This window comes from Dendronephthya gigantea, unplaced genomic scaffold (genome assembly GCF_004324835.1).
Source record: "Dendronephthya gigantea isolate DGI-Jeju-01 unplaced genomic scaffold, DenGig_1.0 000031F, whole genome shotgun sequence".
Taxonomy (NCBI): domain Eukaryota; kingdom Metazoa; phylum Cnidaria; class Anthozoa; order Malacalcyonacea; family Nephtheidae; genus Dendronephthya; species Dendronephthya gigantea.
In genome coordinates, this window is record NW_021163041.1 from 1,308,241 (window position 1) to 1,326,484 (window position 18,244).

Below are 18,244 nucleotides of genomic sequence, written 5' to 3' on the forward strand. Positions count from 1 at the left end.
ATTTGTTTGTGTTACCCGTAAAATTTAGAAACACATGTTTGTGTTTTTTGTTCTTGTGTTTGTGTTTTCTGTTCTTGTCTTTTTTTGTCTTTGATTTGTTTCACATTAGGCAATGAAAATCTTGTCTAGAGTCTTGCCAACACTTATCTAGAGTCTAACTAGAAAACCTTGCGGTTAAATTAGCCTATAGGCATTTCTTTACACAATTGTTGTATATTCTTACATTATTACTTTTAAATGTTATTAGAATACATTTAATATTCAACAGAATATATACTAATCTATTTGTAAAATATTTTTTCGAGAAAGAATGTGAATAAAATGTTATGTTTAAACGAAAACGCCCATTGTATACGTTTGTAATTACGGTATTTATTAAACGTTATTTTATTGCATTTCACTAACGTCTCATATCCTGACTATTGTATCACTTGGAATTGCGTTCATTACGTGTTTTCGGCATTTCCACATTAAGCATATGTTCACCGCTCATAAACGGTGGATAGGTTACGTATTTACCAATTATAGATTGCAGAATTTGCTAGCATTTATATTAAGCTTAGGCGCTAAGATTTTCAAATTTAGGATGACTGATGGTTCGCGCTGGAAACCAATACCAGACTGCATGAGAATGATGTCAATGGACCAGAAGTGAATAAACATGAAGCGTGGTTCTCATCAATCACCGACAGTCGACGATTTTGCTGTGCAAAATTTACACAATATAACAAAGCACTTTATTCTTCAGTGATCACCGATCATGCATCACCGACTGTCGGTGACATATGAAAACCAGGTTTTAATTCCATAAGAGTGATAGTTTAGCTTTGTTATACATATCCTTAGCCATGCTCCACGATCACACCAACTGATTTCCCCGATGATTTCTCCGATACATGGATATGCAATGAACCATCTCTAAGAAAATTAAATAGCCAAATAAATAACCAAGTATAAAAAGGCTCCTCTATACCATACGATGGTCGTATACGATCATTTTGACATAAATGCAAGTGCTGATAAAGCGAAGTTCAGATATGTCACCGACAGTCGGGAAGTTGAAATGTACGGCGAAGTTGCATGACTATATAGGAAGGGTAGCGTTGTATAATATAACCTTCCTGCAATCGATAACTAAATTGTAACCTGAAATGACACATAATGCATACTTACATTTTTACATGAAAAGACGCAGATATTTTACAGTCTTCTTTTGGTAATGCGGGTAGCTCATCTAAGATCACCTTCATGGAATAAATATAGAGACGAGAATTAAACATCATTCTACCACGCACAGCCTGCATTCTTCACCTAAAAATTTTGTTTCATCGTTGTAATAATAAGTCACAAGTCACAAAATCAACCGTTTAACCCTCCTAAGACATAAAGCCAACCGTGTTTGGCCTCTACAAATTAGCTACTGCATGTTAATCTACATCAAAATATAAAACTGATGGCGGAATTTATTATTTTATGCCCAATTACGATCCCTAGAACCTAATTGGTCGTACCTTAGCAAGAAGCTGGTGTTCTTTTTGAAGATCGTTTTCAAAAATTTCAAAGACATCCAAACAAATATTACTCTAAATAAGACATGGTATTCGTTTGTTACACTAAATAATAATGCTGAAAAGGAATCGTTATTATACAAATATTAATCAAACAGTGAAAAATCGAATCACTGTGATTACACTAAAAACATCCCTCCATTGCTTATACCTGATCATCGTGTGAGGAGGTGAATTTATGTATTCTCTTAACTGGAATTGGTGTTAGACTGGGTATCACTGTGACTAAAGGTGAATCCGTATCTTTATTTACCTAAAACCGAGTTATGTATTTAAAATAATTGCGTAAATTATAAAATCACACTCTTTATTGTGGCATTACTTCATTTCACAGCAGAAAAAATATGAAAATTCTTGCATGCACAGCATTTTGGCTAGTGTGCAAAATATATTAGATATATTAGTGTCGGAAATCAATAGATGCACCAACACGAGAAAACTCACCCTAACTGCTATGGCCTTAGCTGTACAATTTATTCGGTGGGAATTTCTGTGTTGTTCACTAACGTTATCACCATGCAGCAGTGACGCCTAACGATAAAAATAAATAATCTGAATATCAAGTATGGATTTCTTTCATTTCACTTGCTTATATGTTCATTGTGGATATAATATCACGCGGGCATTGCATGCCTAACAAAACGCACCTGTACAGCAGCGCCATAAGCCACTACTCCTTCAGGACTAATTCTCTTTAATAATTCTTTTCCTTTAAATATATCTTGTAATAATGATTGTAGTCTTGGTATTCGTGTAGAGCCACCACATAAAATAACCTTATATAACAGATAATCAAGAACAATTAAAGCTAATTGGAGGTTCTTGTAGAAAACTCTCATTAACTCAATATTCATATAGAAGAAGCAATTACCTTGTCAATATTAGCAGCCTGAATATTACATTTCTCCAGGAGCTCTTTAATTGGATTAAGACAATTTTGAAACAATTGAGAACTCAATGATTCAAATCGTGCTCTAAATAAAAACACACAGGTTTGTGACTTTAATTCGCGCACTTTTAATTCGTGATGTGAAGAGGCGGATAAGTTATGGTTGTTCAGATGAAGCACCTATACACATTAGATAACTCTAAACTGTTCGCTTGTTTGTATCGATCAAACGAAGAATGAAGATCACTCATTTGATTTGCTTTGCATGTGTTTGCTAATCATCAGACGTACGTGATGCAGATTCGAAGCGGTCCGTCGTCTGTTACGACATATCGTTAACTGGAATCGTGATTGCTGGTTTGTATGAGATCCATCGCTCGTATTGTACAGGGTGTCCTAAAGTACCCTCTGATTGAAATCAGAGCTTTCGTTTTGAACATGCATTGTGACACTTATGAGGTAATACTTATTAACAACAAAAGAGTAATTTCAATAGAGCGTGCGTTTTTCGGGGACACCCTGTAGTATTCTGCCCACACTTCTGCAAACGCAAGTTCCAAAAAAAGGAAGAATGACATGCAATAGTTTGCATACCTGGAAACATTACATTGAAAATCAATTCCATCATGAAGTGACTCGACAGAACACGTGGCCGTTCCATGGGACGTAAGGACGTGTTTACATGTTTCAGCACCAGCCCGAAGTTTCGCCATAGCTCTCTTATTCTCCTTAATATCATCTTTCCACATCCTATATTGATTGAAACATTGCTTAGTTTACGCAGAAAATTATCCTCATGCAGCGTGATGTATTTCCTTGATTTCAGAGCAAAGGCATGCAGCCAGTATTAGAGAGGTGAAGGGATTGGTTGTTTTAGCCAAGAGGGAGATTTCTTTGACCCTGAAGATTAAGAGGCAGGATTTGTCCGCACGACAAAACAGATCATTTTGACAAACCTTTTAAATTCTGTGGCTAAATGATGAACCAAAACCTCATCAAATTTCTTTCCTCCAATACCATCATCATAAATCGAATCTATTATTCTGTATATTCCACTATTCACAGATATCAATGTAATTTGCAATGTTCTACCACCAAGATGATATACCAATACTAAACTATAGAAGACAATATACCACATAAACATCAAAATACACGCTGCTTGAAGGCAATGCTAACGTTAAATGTTTGGTGTCGTGTCTTTATAGATTGTAATAAAGCCTTTTTTCGAGTAAAATATTCCCAATAGTAGGCTAAATTGGACGTCAATATTTGAGGACTCTGGACGCTGCCCAGACAAGCTGTAGTCTGTATACGACTTACTGCACACAGTATAGTTTAAAAATTCTTAGTATTTTTTGTCACAAAAGGTTGTAAACAGGTGAGAAAAAACTGTAAAATTGTGATCAAAAACAATCATCATATTTGAAGGTTTAATTGTGTAGGATAACAACAAACCCCTTACCTGTTGGAGGATGGGTCATCTTGTCCTACTCCTGAAAGAAAAACTGACTTTGAATGCTTTATTTTACTCAAGTTGATGTCATTTTGATTGGTTGTAAAGCTTTATAAATGAACCAGTAATAACAACAAGAAAATTTGGGCAAGATTAGGCACTTAGACAAGATTAGAGGACAAGTTGATAGACAGGTGTCGTTTCTAGGTTTTAATGGGCAACCTTGTAAGCCAGGCTTTTGCTCCACTGCCCACACAACCTTGTTCCCAAGGTTTCTGTGCTCATGGGGTACAAAGCTAGGATTGCATAGCGCAAAAAAGCACTAAAGCATTATAATGGCAACCTGCTAACCTTACCATTTAAATTCAAACAATAGAACCAACAAAATGATATATATAATTTATATATCACAAGAATTATTACTAACCATATGCCAAAGCAGCAGCTGATGGTTCGTGGATTATTCGAAGCACACGAAAGCCAGCCTTCTCAGCTGCACTTCTATAATGTATAATATACATGTTATTTCTGGTATGAAAAGTGAGGTAGAAAAGACTAAATGCTTCCTTAAGTAGTTAAATCATGGTTAACTAGAAATACATAATTCTGATTGCCCAATTCTGCCACTAACTATAGTTAAAAATAACATGCAAAAGATCACAATATCAGAAAAAAAAATTAAATGCAGAAAATTACCTCATTTCACCACGTTCCTTTTCACCAAAATGTAGTGGAACAGTTAAGACAATTTGATTTGCATCACTACCATGGTAGGCTTGTACACTTTCTGCAATTCAACAAACAATAAATAGTTTAGCAATAACAAGAGTGACAGTTTACCCCAGAAATCTGTTATAACAATTGACTGATGGTCCAATTGGTTGACAGAAAAAAAACTACAGGGACAAATAGACTGGTAAAACAATTAATATATTTGACATGAGTGAATTATGCTGTTGAAACTTCATATTTAACTTCATAGAGAGCATTCATACATACTTAAGATATTTTTGTACATGCTGTTGATGATATCTGATGGTGAAATGAGAATTTGTTTTCCATTCTGGTTGATTTCATAGAATATGTGACTACTCTTGCGAATGATCTAAAAAGAAACACTTTTTTTGTGACACTTATATCCAGTGCTCTCAAAATTTAAATATGCATACTTTTTACTGTGGGGGAGGTTCTTTTGAATAACCCGAGGCAAAGAAAATTTGAAAAGAATATATTAACCATTCCTCCTCCCATCCATAGAGTCAAACTTTTCAAAGGAAATTTGCTTAGAAGTGAGAATGCTGCTTATATCTTAACAAAAATAGATTGACCATGACACTAAGGTACCACACTTGAAATTTAATCATCTATTAGGGTGAGAAAAAATCAGTACCTTAGCTGGTGAGATCTTTGCTATTTCATGAAATTTTTCATCTGGTAAACTAAATGCAATGTAATCTGTTAAAGTAGGTAAATTTGTTTAACAAATATTAATATTTATTTAAATAATTGAATACATATACACTTTAAAATATTATAATATTATATAATTGAATACATACACACTTTAAAATATTATAATATTATATACCTTCCGATGACAGCTTTTACATTGGTGATTGTATTGGAAGCATTTCGTATCAAGCCAAGTTTCGCTGCTGTTCCCATCACCTAAGTAATATATATTTATATCAAGGGTGCATTACAGTTGGTTTCAACAAACTTTACATATATATACAGGGTGAGTAAAAAAAAACTGACACCTTTGAAATTCAAATAAGCCGCGAGCTTATGGCTGGAATTTGATGATTCCCATTGTGTACAATCAACAAGACGTGGTTAATTAATGCGAAAGTGTTTAAACCAATTGAAGTAATTCAACCTTCTTTATTATAACAGAGCATAGAATGCATTTTAACTCCCAAAGGGAACAAACTTTACGTTCTACTTAATTAATGAGTTCACTTATTTGATATGCTTCGTATACCCATAAGATATTTTAGGCAACTTCCGTCTCATTACAGCCGATTACAGACACATTGCAGCTAATTTGAATTTCAAAGGTGTCAGTTTTTTTTGACTCACCTGTATTTGGAACTTCGTTTGGAATGAAGAAGGGGGATCAATACTCGATATTCAACACCAACAACAACATTGTCAATGATACCATGTTACCTCTTTATAATAGGTTACTGAATAAGTGTAGTTTACCTGTTCTTTGTCTGTGAATGCTACAATGGCAGGAGTAACCCATTCTCCTGTATCAGTTGTTACAATTTCAGGTCTACCATCCTAGAAAATAGCAATCTTTCCTTCATATATTTACAGGTTTGGTCATTCCAATGAATAAATGAACAGTAAGGTATTTATACTGTTCCTGATTGACTGCAGTTTCCTACGCACCCTGCCAGCTTTTAATACGTTTTATGAACGTTTGGATATTTGCCCGTTTGGTAAACAACTGTAAACAAGCAAAAAGCAATATTATATTACCTTGCATGCAGCAATTACTAAACTCGTGTGCCCAAAATCTACTCCTGCGGCCGCCATCTTAAATTCGCACAATGTACCTAAATGTACTACAATATCCAGAACTACCCAAATATTCACTTAAATATTCATATACTGAGAAATAACGAAAAATTTCAAACAAAAATCTGAAGATAAGAAGCTATATTCGAGACATACTTGTTAATTTCAACATAAAATTGATTGAAACCAGAAACAAATGCTTCAATTGTTTAAAATATTTTCGTTATGAGCACGTAAACATAAGTATAATTAAAAACCCAAAGCATCTTTTACCCCATAGTTGCCGAAAGTCCCAAGATATCCACTCTCTTTTCAACATGGCGGCAAATTTGAACAAAATAGCAAAAACATCAGCAGACAAAATTCGAGATAGTTCAAATGAAAGTAAGAGCAGATCGGGAATATCAAAGCACTCAAAAATGAGATCTAAAGGATCTCTAGCCCATCGTCCAAACGACCGACCACCGTACATGGCATGGGCCGAACAGGAAAATAAGAGAGAAACACATTTTCCACAACGTGCAGAGGTATTTAATAAAAGACACTCACAATGTGAATTTCGAACAAGTTCGGTTCTTAATACAGAAGTCAGAACTTTAATACTCAGTACATTAACAAGCTTTACACAACGTTCTTCAAGGCATGCCAATGTCATCATTTTTTCTTTATCTCCATTGATAACTGTATAAAACATTATTTGTTTGTTTGAATCTAAATGCATTGAATTCACTAGTATTTAGCTGCGGATGTAGAACAACGGTTAGAATCCATTCAAGCCGAAAAGCTACAAAAACTTAAGAAGTTTCAACAAGATGTTAAAGAAAGGGTCAAGGCTCTTGAAAAAGTGAAACAACTGCGACAATTGGATAAATCATATGAAGCAGTTAAGTAACGAGATCGCAGTCGCTTTGTTACGTTCATAGCTGGAAACACATGCACGTGCCACGAAGCATAAGCACTTCTCTTATTGATTGATTAATCGCAATGATGCAATCGTAGTTTGCCAGCTATACTTTTTCTCTTTACTCAAGCGACGTAGCTACGTTGAATAAATAGCTGTGCAGGATAAGCCCCGACGACCATATATGATAAATCAAAATTTCAATACGTTTCATGACAAAATTGGTTTGTCGGATTGATTCATAAAATCACTTGCTTTTTTGAACACTATTTTAAATTAGTACAGTCAACGTTTGAGAGTTGTATAGTCACCTGATCACCAAAATTATTAACTATCACACCTTGTGTATACTTTAAGCTTCAAAACGGCTATTTCACAGCGGTCAGATGTGTGTGATGAGCTGTCAAAAGATTGCAGAATGCGTATTCAGAAGAAAAATTGAACTTTTTTAAGATATTCCAAAGGTTTCTCTTTGATAGCGGTACAGAAATGCACAATTGTGAACCAGCGATTAGATTTTCGGATTGAAACGTCTTAAAGCACCAATTCTGCGATGTCTCTTCAGACAGTCATTCTCGCGATGCTGCGTGCATGGGAAGGTTGTATGTACGAAAGCTGGATAGCGCTAAACTCCGAATTGTGGTTGTTTCATTGACCGTCGTTGTTCGGTATATTAACTTATACCCTTCGTACCCTGCATATTCAAATCTTAGTATTCTTAAATTGGGGATCCTCTTTAATATTTGTTAGCTCCAAGCCTCCAAAGCTAGACTTTTATTGCTTTTCCAGCATTCTCACGGCAATGGTTGAACTATATCCCGTCTTCATACAACCGGCTGGCCCCTGAACTCTTCTAATCTTCTATTAAAGGTAACAGCTGAGCAAAAGATTGTTTACCAAAGTTCATTTCCAAGGGTTCCAACAAGAAAAAAAGACACCTGTGTTTATCGTGAAGATAAATACGACAGTTTACAAGTTGGAATTCCGGGAAGTTGTAAACATGGTTATAGTGTAGTTAATGACCCCGAAGAAGTAAACATAGCCAGCGAACTGTTGGATAAGCAAGTTACAAAAGTATGTTTGGTAAATTAATAGCGACGAACGTCAATAATATTGGACATTATCCATTATTATTGGGCATAACCCTGTACATTTTTGTTAAATCTTTGATTTTTACAAACATTTCAGTTTTACCTAAATCGATGAATTTCAAACATTTTGTTATAGATACAAACATGCACAAGACATGCGCGCAAGGTTCTGGGATCTCAAATCTTAAATATTGATACTGTAGGTGCCTCGTGATTGTGCTATAGCTAGTTGTTCCTGTGGGTAGCTCATACGCATTAGCTATACATACTTCGTTTTGCTCTTTTAAGATAATCAATTAAAGTAAACGTACTTCACTCCTATTATAGGATCACTTGACCCAGCTACCTGGAGGAGTTTGGAATGGAGTAGTAGCTGTTACCCCCGTACGTAATGGGGTTTCTTTAATTTTACATTTTCAAAAAGAATATATCAACTTCGCATGCATGTGTGGTAAATGTAGTATAACAATTGTAGTAGACTACACGAACTCTCCTGACGACGGCCCCTAGGCTGGAACGTCGGGAAGGGTTTTTTCTATATAAACAATGATTCTTTGTTGACTCACGACTTCGCTATTCATAGAAAATCATGATTAGAATTTGCACATTTTTGTTCAACGAGATCTGTTGAGAGGCCTTCCATCACATCAAAGAAAACAAAACCTACTGTGTTCATCTAATTTCTTGACATGTTATTAGAGTGAAGCCAGCAATGAGGCTCCTCAACATGTTCCAACAAAACATCGTTCATGCAAGTTGACCGCAACATCATTAGGATGTAGAGAAATAACCTCAACGTTACAAGAGGGATGTAAAGAAATAACAAACGGAGTGAATGATCTGTCAACACATGAACAAACCTCTAATGATAAACCTCGCTGTTTAACTGGAGCCACAGTCGCAGGTTTAAACGAACCGAGGCAAGGTGAGGCCGAAGGGTATCCTGGCCAGAGCCTGGAATATAGTTATACATATATACAATCGAAAAAAGTTATAACAAAAGTTCAAAATAGATAATAGGAGCTATGTTTTATGCAGGATAGATAAAATTCATTGCATCATGCATGAATGCTTCCTAAAATAAAGGTCTACATAGAATAATTTTCTTGCATTGATTTTCTCTTTCAAATCCAACTTGTTTATGCTCACCAAATGTACCCGAAATTTATCGATATTATATAGAGAATGCTGTGCAGCCCGAGATACTAGAGCCAATACAATACAAAGTAACTGAAGACCTAATGCGCCCGGGACGATTGAAGGAGCAGTCAAAGAAACAGGTATATATAGATGAATTACATATTATATAGTCCCTTACTTGTTTTTCTCCGGTTTCCTGGTATTAAGGATTATAGTAGTTATGCCTAAAGGCAAGCTCACTTGCATCGCAGGCTGGACCCTAATGAACATTATAGTTTTAAGTAAACGATACTAAATTTTAGGAACAGAAACAACTTGCAGTTTACAGGCGGTTATTTATGGATATTGAAAGAGAACAAGTTCGGGAAAATTTACGAATGAAGGAACACAGAAAGCGTATGACAAAGTAGGTGCATGTGAATGATATATGAATATAAACTATATCAAAGATTTGCTATATACGAGACTATATCCCGTGGATTACGAACATTCCTTTCACCAAAACACGCAACTAAATTCTGGGTACCTCCACTCTTTTTCACCATACAGGCTAAAAAATAAGCAGGAAACAAAAAGAAAAGAAGTAGAATACGAATATGACGAAATAATAGAAGAACGAAGTGAAGTGGTACGACAGAAGGTCAGTAATCGATCTGATATAAAAGAAGAGATTCATCCACAGGATCACGCACACATTAATGCATGGAGAAGGGAATGTGCGGACGGTAAAGCTACGTTCTGGTTTCCATCTTAAACCATTGCATGTGCTTTTTACTCATAGACATTGTTGGAAGAAAAATTCGATGAACACGACGATCATAATCAGATAATCAGAGAAAACAAAAGAATACAGAAAGAAAAAGAATTAGAAAGGTAAAGTTCAAAAAATTCAGCAAATTTAAAATGAGTGCATGTAATAGAAAACATGTCTTGTTTGTTTGCTCTGTATATCTCACGATATTTGTCCTAAAAGTTTTCTTTCTCATCAAACGTAACATGTGCAACTAGTTATACTCGTTAGTTCTCGAGGAGTAATGGATATAGAGGATCCTTATATAGCGTTGAATTAACTGTGTGTATGTATATATAATCACTTTTTCTTTAGATACGTGGACGCCCTTCGTGCGGCGGTGAAAGAAAAGCTTATGAAACGAAAACTTCAGGTTCCCGCGCTGTGTTCTTGTGCTCCAACAATTCTCAATACAAATCCAGAAAGCTGCGCAAACAACTGCATATTTTACAAGAATTATAAAGGTTACCAGATTCTTTACTTTTTTTATTCTGTGATTGTCTAAATCTTGATCGAGGAAAGAATATTGTAATTGAAATCCCTCACCGGCCACTTCCAGAAACAGAATCTTGTTGCAAAGTTCAGTTCAATGCCAAAAATGTCGTAAATCATGGAAGATATATTGCCCTTAAAACGCAAATTTTGCAAATAAATACGAGCAATAAAATAGCGAGCAATACTGCATGTACAACTATATAACTAGACCTAAATTTATCTTTCTTTCAGGCTACGTAAAGGCACTGTCTTCTATCCTTTCAACGTCAACCTTGGATCTGTAATTATACAGTTTAATCTCACACAGAGTGGAAAGATTATTAAAACCTCATGAGCGTACACTAGCTGGTATAAATGAAATCATTTATTTGAGAAGAATATGTATAGTAATTTCAAAATACAGTTCTTCCTCGTCATTTGCATAATCCTAGGTTAGCATAGAACTTTGTTGTACAATAATGTTACAGAGTATCAACCCTACAAAATGTACACGAACTATTTGTCTGCTTTTATACATGATTTGCATCGTTTTGTTGATAAAAATATTTTTATAATTTATATTAATGTACAAATTATATGTATAAAATATAACGTCATGTGAAATGTAGCTAAATATACAATTATCAGATCACAGTTCTTTTCTGTGCTGTATGATGGGGTGTAAGGATCATCCAGGAATACGTTGTTCAAAGATCAAATAGCGCTACCCTGGGTTAAATGGATGTTACCTTGAAAAATATACTTCAGGTCTTACTGATCTAGAAAGGACTACCTGAAAAACATCTAAATATATGCTGAAATCGTCAATTTATATGCAACAAAATCAGTTTTCTTGTTCATCAAAACTGAATTTCCTTATCACTAAAATCGCTTTTGTTTCGCTCTTGTAGCTATATTTCAACCAAAAGCCATGCATGATTGATGGCTATGGATTAATTCTTAACCTTCTTAACTATCGCTATAATAGCTTTAGGATTGAATTAATGACATAATTCATTCATTGCTCCTTGTTAAAATAACACAAGACCCAAGAAAGATATGAATAATCTACGGCAAGATTCTATATCGATAAATTTCGAACGTCCAGTCATTTTAGACGAGACAGTAAAAAAATGCTCCTGTTGTCCTCAATCATTTGAATTAATCCAGGGCTCTACTAAGCTAACGACTTTGAACAATTAACACCTGTTGTTGTTTTAAGGAATTTTTTTGTCATTGGATTGGATTAAAGCGTTAAGCCCCAACCTCCCATGATGACAAGTGTCGTCGCCTGTGCATGGAATGGCATTAAATACCACATAAAATCACCATTCGAGGCACAGATCAGTTTTTTTTACAATGGTTTTAGGGCTCCCTTTAAATAATAAGAATCCAGCTAGAAAAACCCATGGAGCATAATTAAAAAACAATAATCTCAAGGCTTTTAAAAATAAAATGTTTAAACATTTTAAAATGGAAACTCTTTTCTCTCTGATTTGATTAATAAATATATAAATAACAGCTTATAAACATGTCAAATATATAGTGATCTAGCGTCCAACGTAACTTATAAGCTATGCACTATTTTTATTTCGAGCATCAGTTAATATTTATGTTTATATATTGTTATCTGCGATAAATTGCCGCTGTGTTATTGACGATACTAGCGATTGTCTTAATTTTTTATTCCGAGTCTAAATTATTCGGAGAGATTCGGGTCTTGCAACGTTATGGCACCCCAGCCTGTAGGCACGTTTTGCGATAAATCTGTTTATACGCGTAAATATTTCGGGACTATACACCAGACCCACTTTCAGATTTACTAAACGAAGTGCAAGATGACTCTGGAGAGTCTGAACTGCTAGAGAGTTCTGTCACGTCTTCGCATAACAACTTTTCGACTCTTCGAATGATTGTCTCTGTAATATTATCTGTATTTATAGTATTTTCACTCATCTGTTTATGTAGTTCCTCCAATTTTGGCTGTAAGTTTTCTTTCGTCTTCTCATTTGCAGCTGTTTTTAACGTTTCAATGTGCTTTCTGGACAAAAATAAATTAATGTAAATAAGATTTATAGTTAAAAGCTTTTGCCCAATATAGCAGAAATACTTGTAAAATACATAACTTAAGTCTTAAATCTCAGAGGAAATACACTGAAAAAAATTCAAAACTTTCTTTGGGCTTCAACTATATATCTAACGCAATAAACTTTATGGAAAGTGGCCAAATAAAACACTGTGATACCTACTTCAAAGTTATATTTGTATTCTGCAAGTCTTTACAAGCACGAAGCACTTTTTCCACAATGAAATATGTGTGATTTCTTCTTGCTCTACCCTCCATTTGTTCCGCTTCCAGCGAGGCTCGAGCTTCTATTTCATGTTGTAGTTTAGAATATGCCTAAACAATATCGAACGTATGAAATTCGGCGTGTTAGGTGCAAATTGTTAGGTGCAAGATTTCCAAAACCCATTTGGATTTGGTACAAATTTTGGCTATAGAGAAAATCAACTTCTTTTTATTTTACTTTAAAATATCCCTAGTCTAGATTCGGTTGCTTTAAAAATTCAACTGCATGGGGCTGTTAGTTTAAAAAATAGTCGTAGAAGAACTTTAGCCTCGTTCCCATTTAAACAGCCCTATGCACTTATCACTATTACCAGCTCTCTACTGCAAGAGAGTGGTTAAAAGGTATGGCAATCTGCTTACATCTGCCAGCTGTAATTTAAGATTATCGACATCTGGTGCTGTAAAACTTCCATTTTTTTGCTGAAATAGAGATCGATTGTTGAAAGAAAAATAACAGAATGTCATTAAAAATAGCTGAACATGGCAAAGGGAAAAGAATTTCAACTTGGCCAAATGGTTCTAAGATAATTTTCTTATCCTTGCGATGAAAAGGAAATTTTCGGAAAAATTATAGTAAAATTGCCGAGTTTAGCTGCAAACTGTCGTAAAGTACGGGAAATATACCCAGAAAATTTTGTATACTTTTGTATTACGGCCGAAAGTGTTTAAGTATGCTCTTTCTAGCTTAGATCTTGTTTCCCTGATCTAATATTAGTCTATAATGCATAAGGAGGGCCATCCACAGTAATACTCCTGCCCTTGGCCTTGCACTGCTCGGTCATGTCAACTTTGGGCCTGAGCATCATTGTATCCAATCATGCAAGTGACAACCACTGAGTGGTGACAACTCACTCCCCCCAGGCAAACCTGAACTAAATAAACTAGAACATAAGCGGCACACTTTGCGCCGGGTAAAGGCGTGAATAATCCCATATACAAACAAAATATATGAAAAGTTACCCATCCTTTCTCATGATTCCACTTGTTTATAGCAAGTGTCAGTTTTCTACTCGGACCAAACCTAAAAAAGAAGGAACATAGCACATAAAAATAGAGCTTTAATTCAAAGTTGCAGCAAAAATTGCTTCATCTAAAACCTAAATTCCATTAGTCGTAATTGTGTGCGCGGTCAACAATTACTGATTTGGATAAGACAAATTTACATCCGGATTCCGGACGATTTCACATCGGTGAAAATGACTTGTCCAGGACGATTACAACAAAAGTGGAAACTAGGCTTGACATTAAAGTAGCCATTTAAAACACCAGCCCTCACTTACTTTATACCAAGTTCTTTAAAATCTTCTTCGGTTAAATCCTGAATAAACATGTCAAAGTCAATAGACTGATCTTGGAATGTTTTTAAATATTTTTCAAGACCAATGTTTTTTAAAAATGTTTCTAGTGAAGGTTGCTCATGATGGGACCGTCCTTGAGATATACATGGATCAGGTTTCATAATCATGTATCTAAAATGAAAATGAAAATTTAAAAAAAATAACATTTATATTTTAAAGAAAAAATTGTGATAATTCCCAATCAGAAACCTATAAGCAGCCGGCTATGCATAGTCATTAAAATTAACATTATCTCACATGCAGGGGCTGGTTGCATAAAAGATGTCTCAAAAAAATGAAATTGTTAGCTAGAGATGTAATAAAATCATTGATAGGACTTGAAATGAACAATTGAATTAAATCATTAATACAGCTTTTGAATATATTTATACACACTAAAGATACCCTTAAAAAAATTACCAACAAAACATACTGCTGCAAAACACTGTCTACAGGAGTTCCGACTGGAGTTCTTTCAGAATCATCAATGGTTGAATCTACCAAATTGAAACGCATATCAAGATTAAGTGAATTCATTGGCAGAATAAGCCTTTTTAGGGGGGAACAAAGCATAACATGAATTATTCTAATGACATAACATTTTAAAAAACATTGTCTATACCTACCACCCACTGATCTTCCGAAGCTTTCCCCCACAGAATATGTTTTAAATCTGTCATCAATTGCAATTGCATGGGATCGCATTTCAAACCTTAGGTTTAAAGAAGTTATATGGTGAAAATTGTTGTGAATATTAAAAAAAAATTCAATGAACAATATTTATCATCAGTGACCTAAAGGTGAACCTTAACTTACAATTTATCTGATAGGATATCGTCAAAAATATGATGAGGATTTTGATCATTCAGCCACTCATTAACTTTTTGATCCGGTTGTTTAATCTCATCCATTCCCAAATCACTCAAATCTGAGAGATATAAATAGAATTGCACAACTGTCATCCTTGTTTGAACTGGAATAATTGTCAATTACTGCACCTGCTTCATATCTGAGTGTGGGAAATTTGTAACAATGATTATCAATCATATTTACAATAACACCATATTTAAACTGCTTTGCCAAGTCACGTGCTGTGTAGCCTTTGTTACATACAAGGTCCAAGTACACTCCCTAAAAGGTTAACAATTGTTGTCAATTGAGAACTTTCTGTAGAACTGCGTGTAGGATTGAATTAATGACAATATCAATTCAATAGTTTGATAACAATTTGTGAAGAAATCTAAAATACAACTCACATGCTCTAGGAAAGCACTGAAAACTCCTTCATGTCCTTGTTTTGCTGCTTCCATAAATGCTGTGTAACCAGTACCCTTTTGCCTAAGAAGAAAACAAGATCTTTATAGAGCAACAAAAATAAAGAATGAAAATCAGTTTAATAAAAGTAAAACAGACATGAAGACAAAAATATAAAACATTGGTTAGTTTTTCTGATAATCGAAACTGATCCTGTGTGTATTTTCCTAGTTTCTTTGTCCAAGTTCAAGCTGTCTTTGAATTTCTGAGGGTTTGTGCATTGCTATAGTGGGACCGAAATATGAGCGCTTCAGGACTTCCCCTCAGAACATCATTTTTGAATGATGAACAAAACAACAAAAGATGACAAAATACCTTATTAGAACATCTGCATTAATGCTGAGTAAATATTTAACAATATTTGTTTGCCCATGTTCTGCTGCATAAAATAATGCAGTCTGACCACGTTTATCTTCCTGATTTATTCTTGCATTATTCTGTAAAAGAGATGATGGTATCATAAAGATGCACAAATGTTTTTGCCATGTGCAATGTTTGGGTTATTAGAGAAATATATTATTATCGTAGAGAGACTCAATTCTATAATATTTTAATTAGAGTTATGAAACTTCTACATCATAGCCAATTAAGACTCTCTTTCCTCACAATTGTCACTTAGTTTATGTTGAACTGTCGAGCAAGGCTGGCTTGTACGGATAACTTAAGTGTTACTAACACTATACACATAACACAGTGATTTGCATTTCAAACGGCATTCTTATTCATCACCCCCCTGTCTCGCTATAATATAAGTAATTAAGTAATAACTAAAGCGTTCATAGAATAGTATTATTAACTACTCACGAATTAAACACTAAATTAGTAATTGCTGTTAATTATACATTGACCTTGACCATCCCACCCCACCATTAATAACTTCCCATGCGTATTCGAAGTCTCAATGGCTTTATAGACTTTTAAGACATACCTCCACTAGACGTTTAACAAGAGAAATATTGCCAGAACTCGAGGCTAGCATTAATGGCGTAAATCCATGTTTATGTTCTTCAAATAAGACATCAGCGCCCTCACGGATGAGTAACTCTGTGATTTTATCATTTCCGACAAAACATACATACATTAATGGCGTCCATCCACTTTTGTTTGAATTATTTACAATGTCTGTGCCGTATGTTGGTTTGGCGTTGTTAATAAACTCCTTTACATAGTCAAATTCCCCTATCGCGCACGCTGTAAACAAGTCAATATCTATAAGTTCACCTTCGGTCAAATTCTTCCAAAAGTTATCCTCATCAATATCGCCCTCTTTTGGATCAGGACATTCCTTAATTGGAGGTGGTTTGGCATGAAGCATAGCTACCAACAACCCTATAACAACGTGTATTATAACTATAGCACCTAAACGCACCGACACATGCGTCAAACATTCACTAATCTTGAATCGTATTTCGTTTTATTTGGCAACCACGTGATAGCGCGAACAGGTTGCTACCGGTAGTTCACTCGCACCGGTAGTCCCAATTACTCTTGCTGGCCAACTTTTGTTAGAGATAACTATCACGCTTGCCCCCTATTCTGGCAAACCTCCATCCTTCCATCTTATAAGATCTGCCTGTTCCAGTATAGCGGCACTGAATGCCTTCTACTCGAGTGTGCGCACGTGTTTTACTGCGCCCTGACTATACCAACCTCTAAAAGCTAATTAATTGCGCTTCTGAATTACGCCCAAGTGAATGCCAGCCACTGAGCCACCATCCTTTTATATAAAGGTTTCATACGTAATGTTAAGCGATTGACTTGGCCTATAATTAGTCCTTCTAGATTATAGTTTTTAGATTAAGAAATAGCTTTTAGATGATTTATTTACTTTATAGTTACTCATTAGTGCGTAATAGCAGATTGTGAAAGTGACTTTTGATTGAATATAGAAAAAGTTTGTGTTTATTGTACTTGGGGTGGAAAAAAGCCAATAGGACTAATGTATTGATACATCACACAACGCTTTCATGCTTTTATAATAACTGAATTTGGCTAAGACTAGTACGCACAGGAAATTTGTTAACTGCCGCCCAAATTAATGCAGTTTCTCAGACGCATTCTGCAATTTACCGCCATCTGCTTAACTATTTTTTTAATCTTTTTTAATAGTAAACACTTTATATAGGCATAGGCTTCACCACTGACACTAATCTTCTACCCCTTGATTCTAGCAAGTCATATCAGCCACATAATATAATAATAAACAGCTATACATTTCACAGTTTCAAATGCTATTTTATTCAATACCATTGATCATCGATATACATATAATAGTGCCAATTAAATATAACAAAATTGGATGTTTATAAATATAACAAAATTGAATACCAATAAAGTATACGTGTATTTAAGTTTAAATTATATGCTGAAGCATTGAGGTGCATTTTCGCCCAGAAAGTGCAATG

General features: G+C 34.9%; 3 protein-coding genes across 3 annotated transcripts; 1 reads left to right on the forward strand and 2 right to left on the reverse strand.

The window, feature by feature from the left end:
- Positions 1-19: 19 nt before the first annotated feature.
- LOC114524530 (heat shock 70 kDa protein 14-like) lies at positions 20-6,461 on the reverse strand. Its single transcript, XM_028545640.1, has 17 exons — positions 6,404-6,461; positions 6,122-6,202; positions 5,502-5,581; positions 5,304-5,352; positions 4,913-5,018; positions 4,610-4,700; positions 4,341-4,414; positions 3,923-3,953; positions 3,414-3,575; positions 3,052-3,207; positions 2,440-2,542; positions 2,216-2,344; positions 2,013-2,099; positions 1,720-1,821; positions 1,512-1,583; positions 1,174-1,244; positions 20-918 (listed from the first exon to the last, which is right to left on the reverse strand). The coding sequence occupies exons 1-17, from the start codon at positions 6,458-6,460 to the stop codon at positions 843-845; spliced, it is 1,527 nt and encodes a 508-aa protein (XP_028401441.1). The 5' UTR covers position 6,461; the 3' UTR covers positions 20-842.
- A 219-nt stretch (positions 6,462-6,680) lies between these two features.
- Positions 6,681-11,170, forward strand: LOC114524550. The gene is made up of 12 exons (XM_028545663.1): positions 6,681-6,969; positions 7,176-7,325; positions 8,214-8,417; positions 8,571-8,633; positions 8,762-8,818; positions 9,134-9,359; positions 9,617-9,714; positions 9,877-9,980; positions 10,124-10,214; positions 10,356-10,447; positions 10,680-10,828; positions 11,091-11,170. The coding sequence occupies exons 1-12, from the start codon at positions 6,760-6,762 to the stop codon at positions 11,141-11,143; spliced, it is 1,497 nt and encodes a 498-aa protein (XP_028401464.1). The 5' UTR covers positions 6,681-6,759; the 3' UTR covers positions 11,144-11,170.
- Positions 11,171-11,358: 188 nt separating this feature from the next.
- LOC114524549 (ankyrin repeat and SAM domain-containing protein 3-like) lies at positions 11,359-17,230 on the reverse strand. Its single transcript, XM_028545662.1, has 12 exons — positions 16,768-17,230; positions 16,155-16,276; positions 15,782-15,863; positions 15,524-15,656; positions 15,342-15,453; positions 15,152-15,237; positions 14,959-15,022; positions 14,469-14,657; positions 14,149-14,209; positions 13,549-13,608; positions 13,088-13,239; positions 11,359-12,879 (listed from the first exon to the last, which is right to left on the reverse strand). The coding sequence occupies exons 1-12, from the start codon at positions 17,152-17,154 to the stop codon at positions 12,633-12,635; spliced, it is 1,695 nt and encodes a 564-aa protein (XP_028401463.1). The 5' UTR covers positions 17,155-17,230; the 3' UTR covers positions 11,359-12,632.
- Between the last annotated feature and the right edge of the window lie 1,014 nt (positions 17,231-18,244).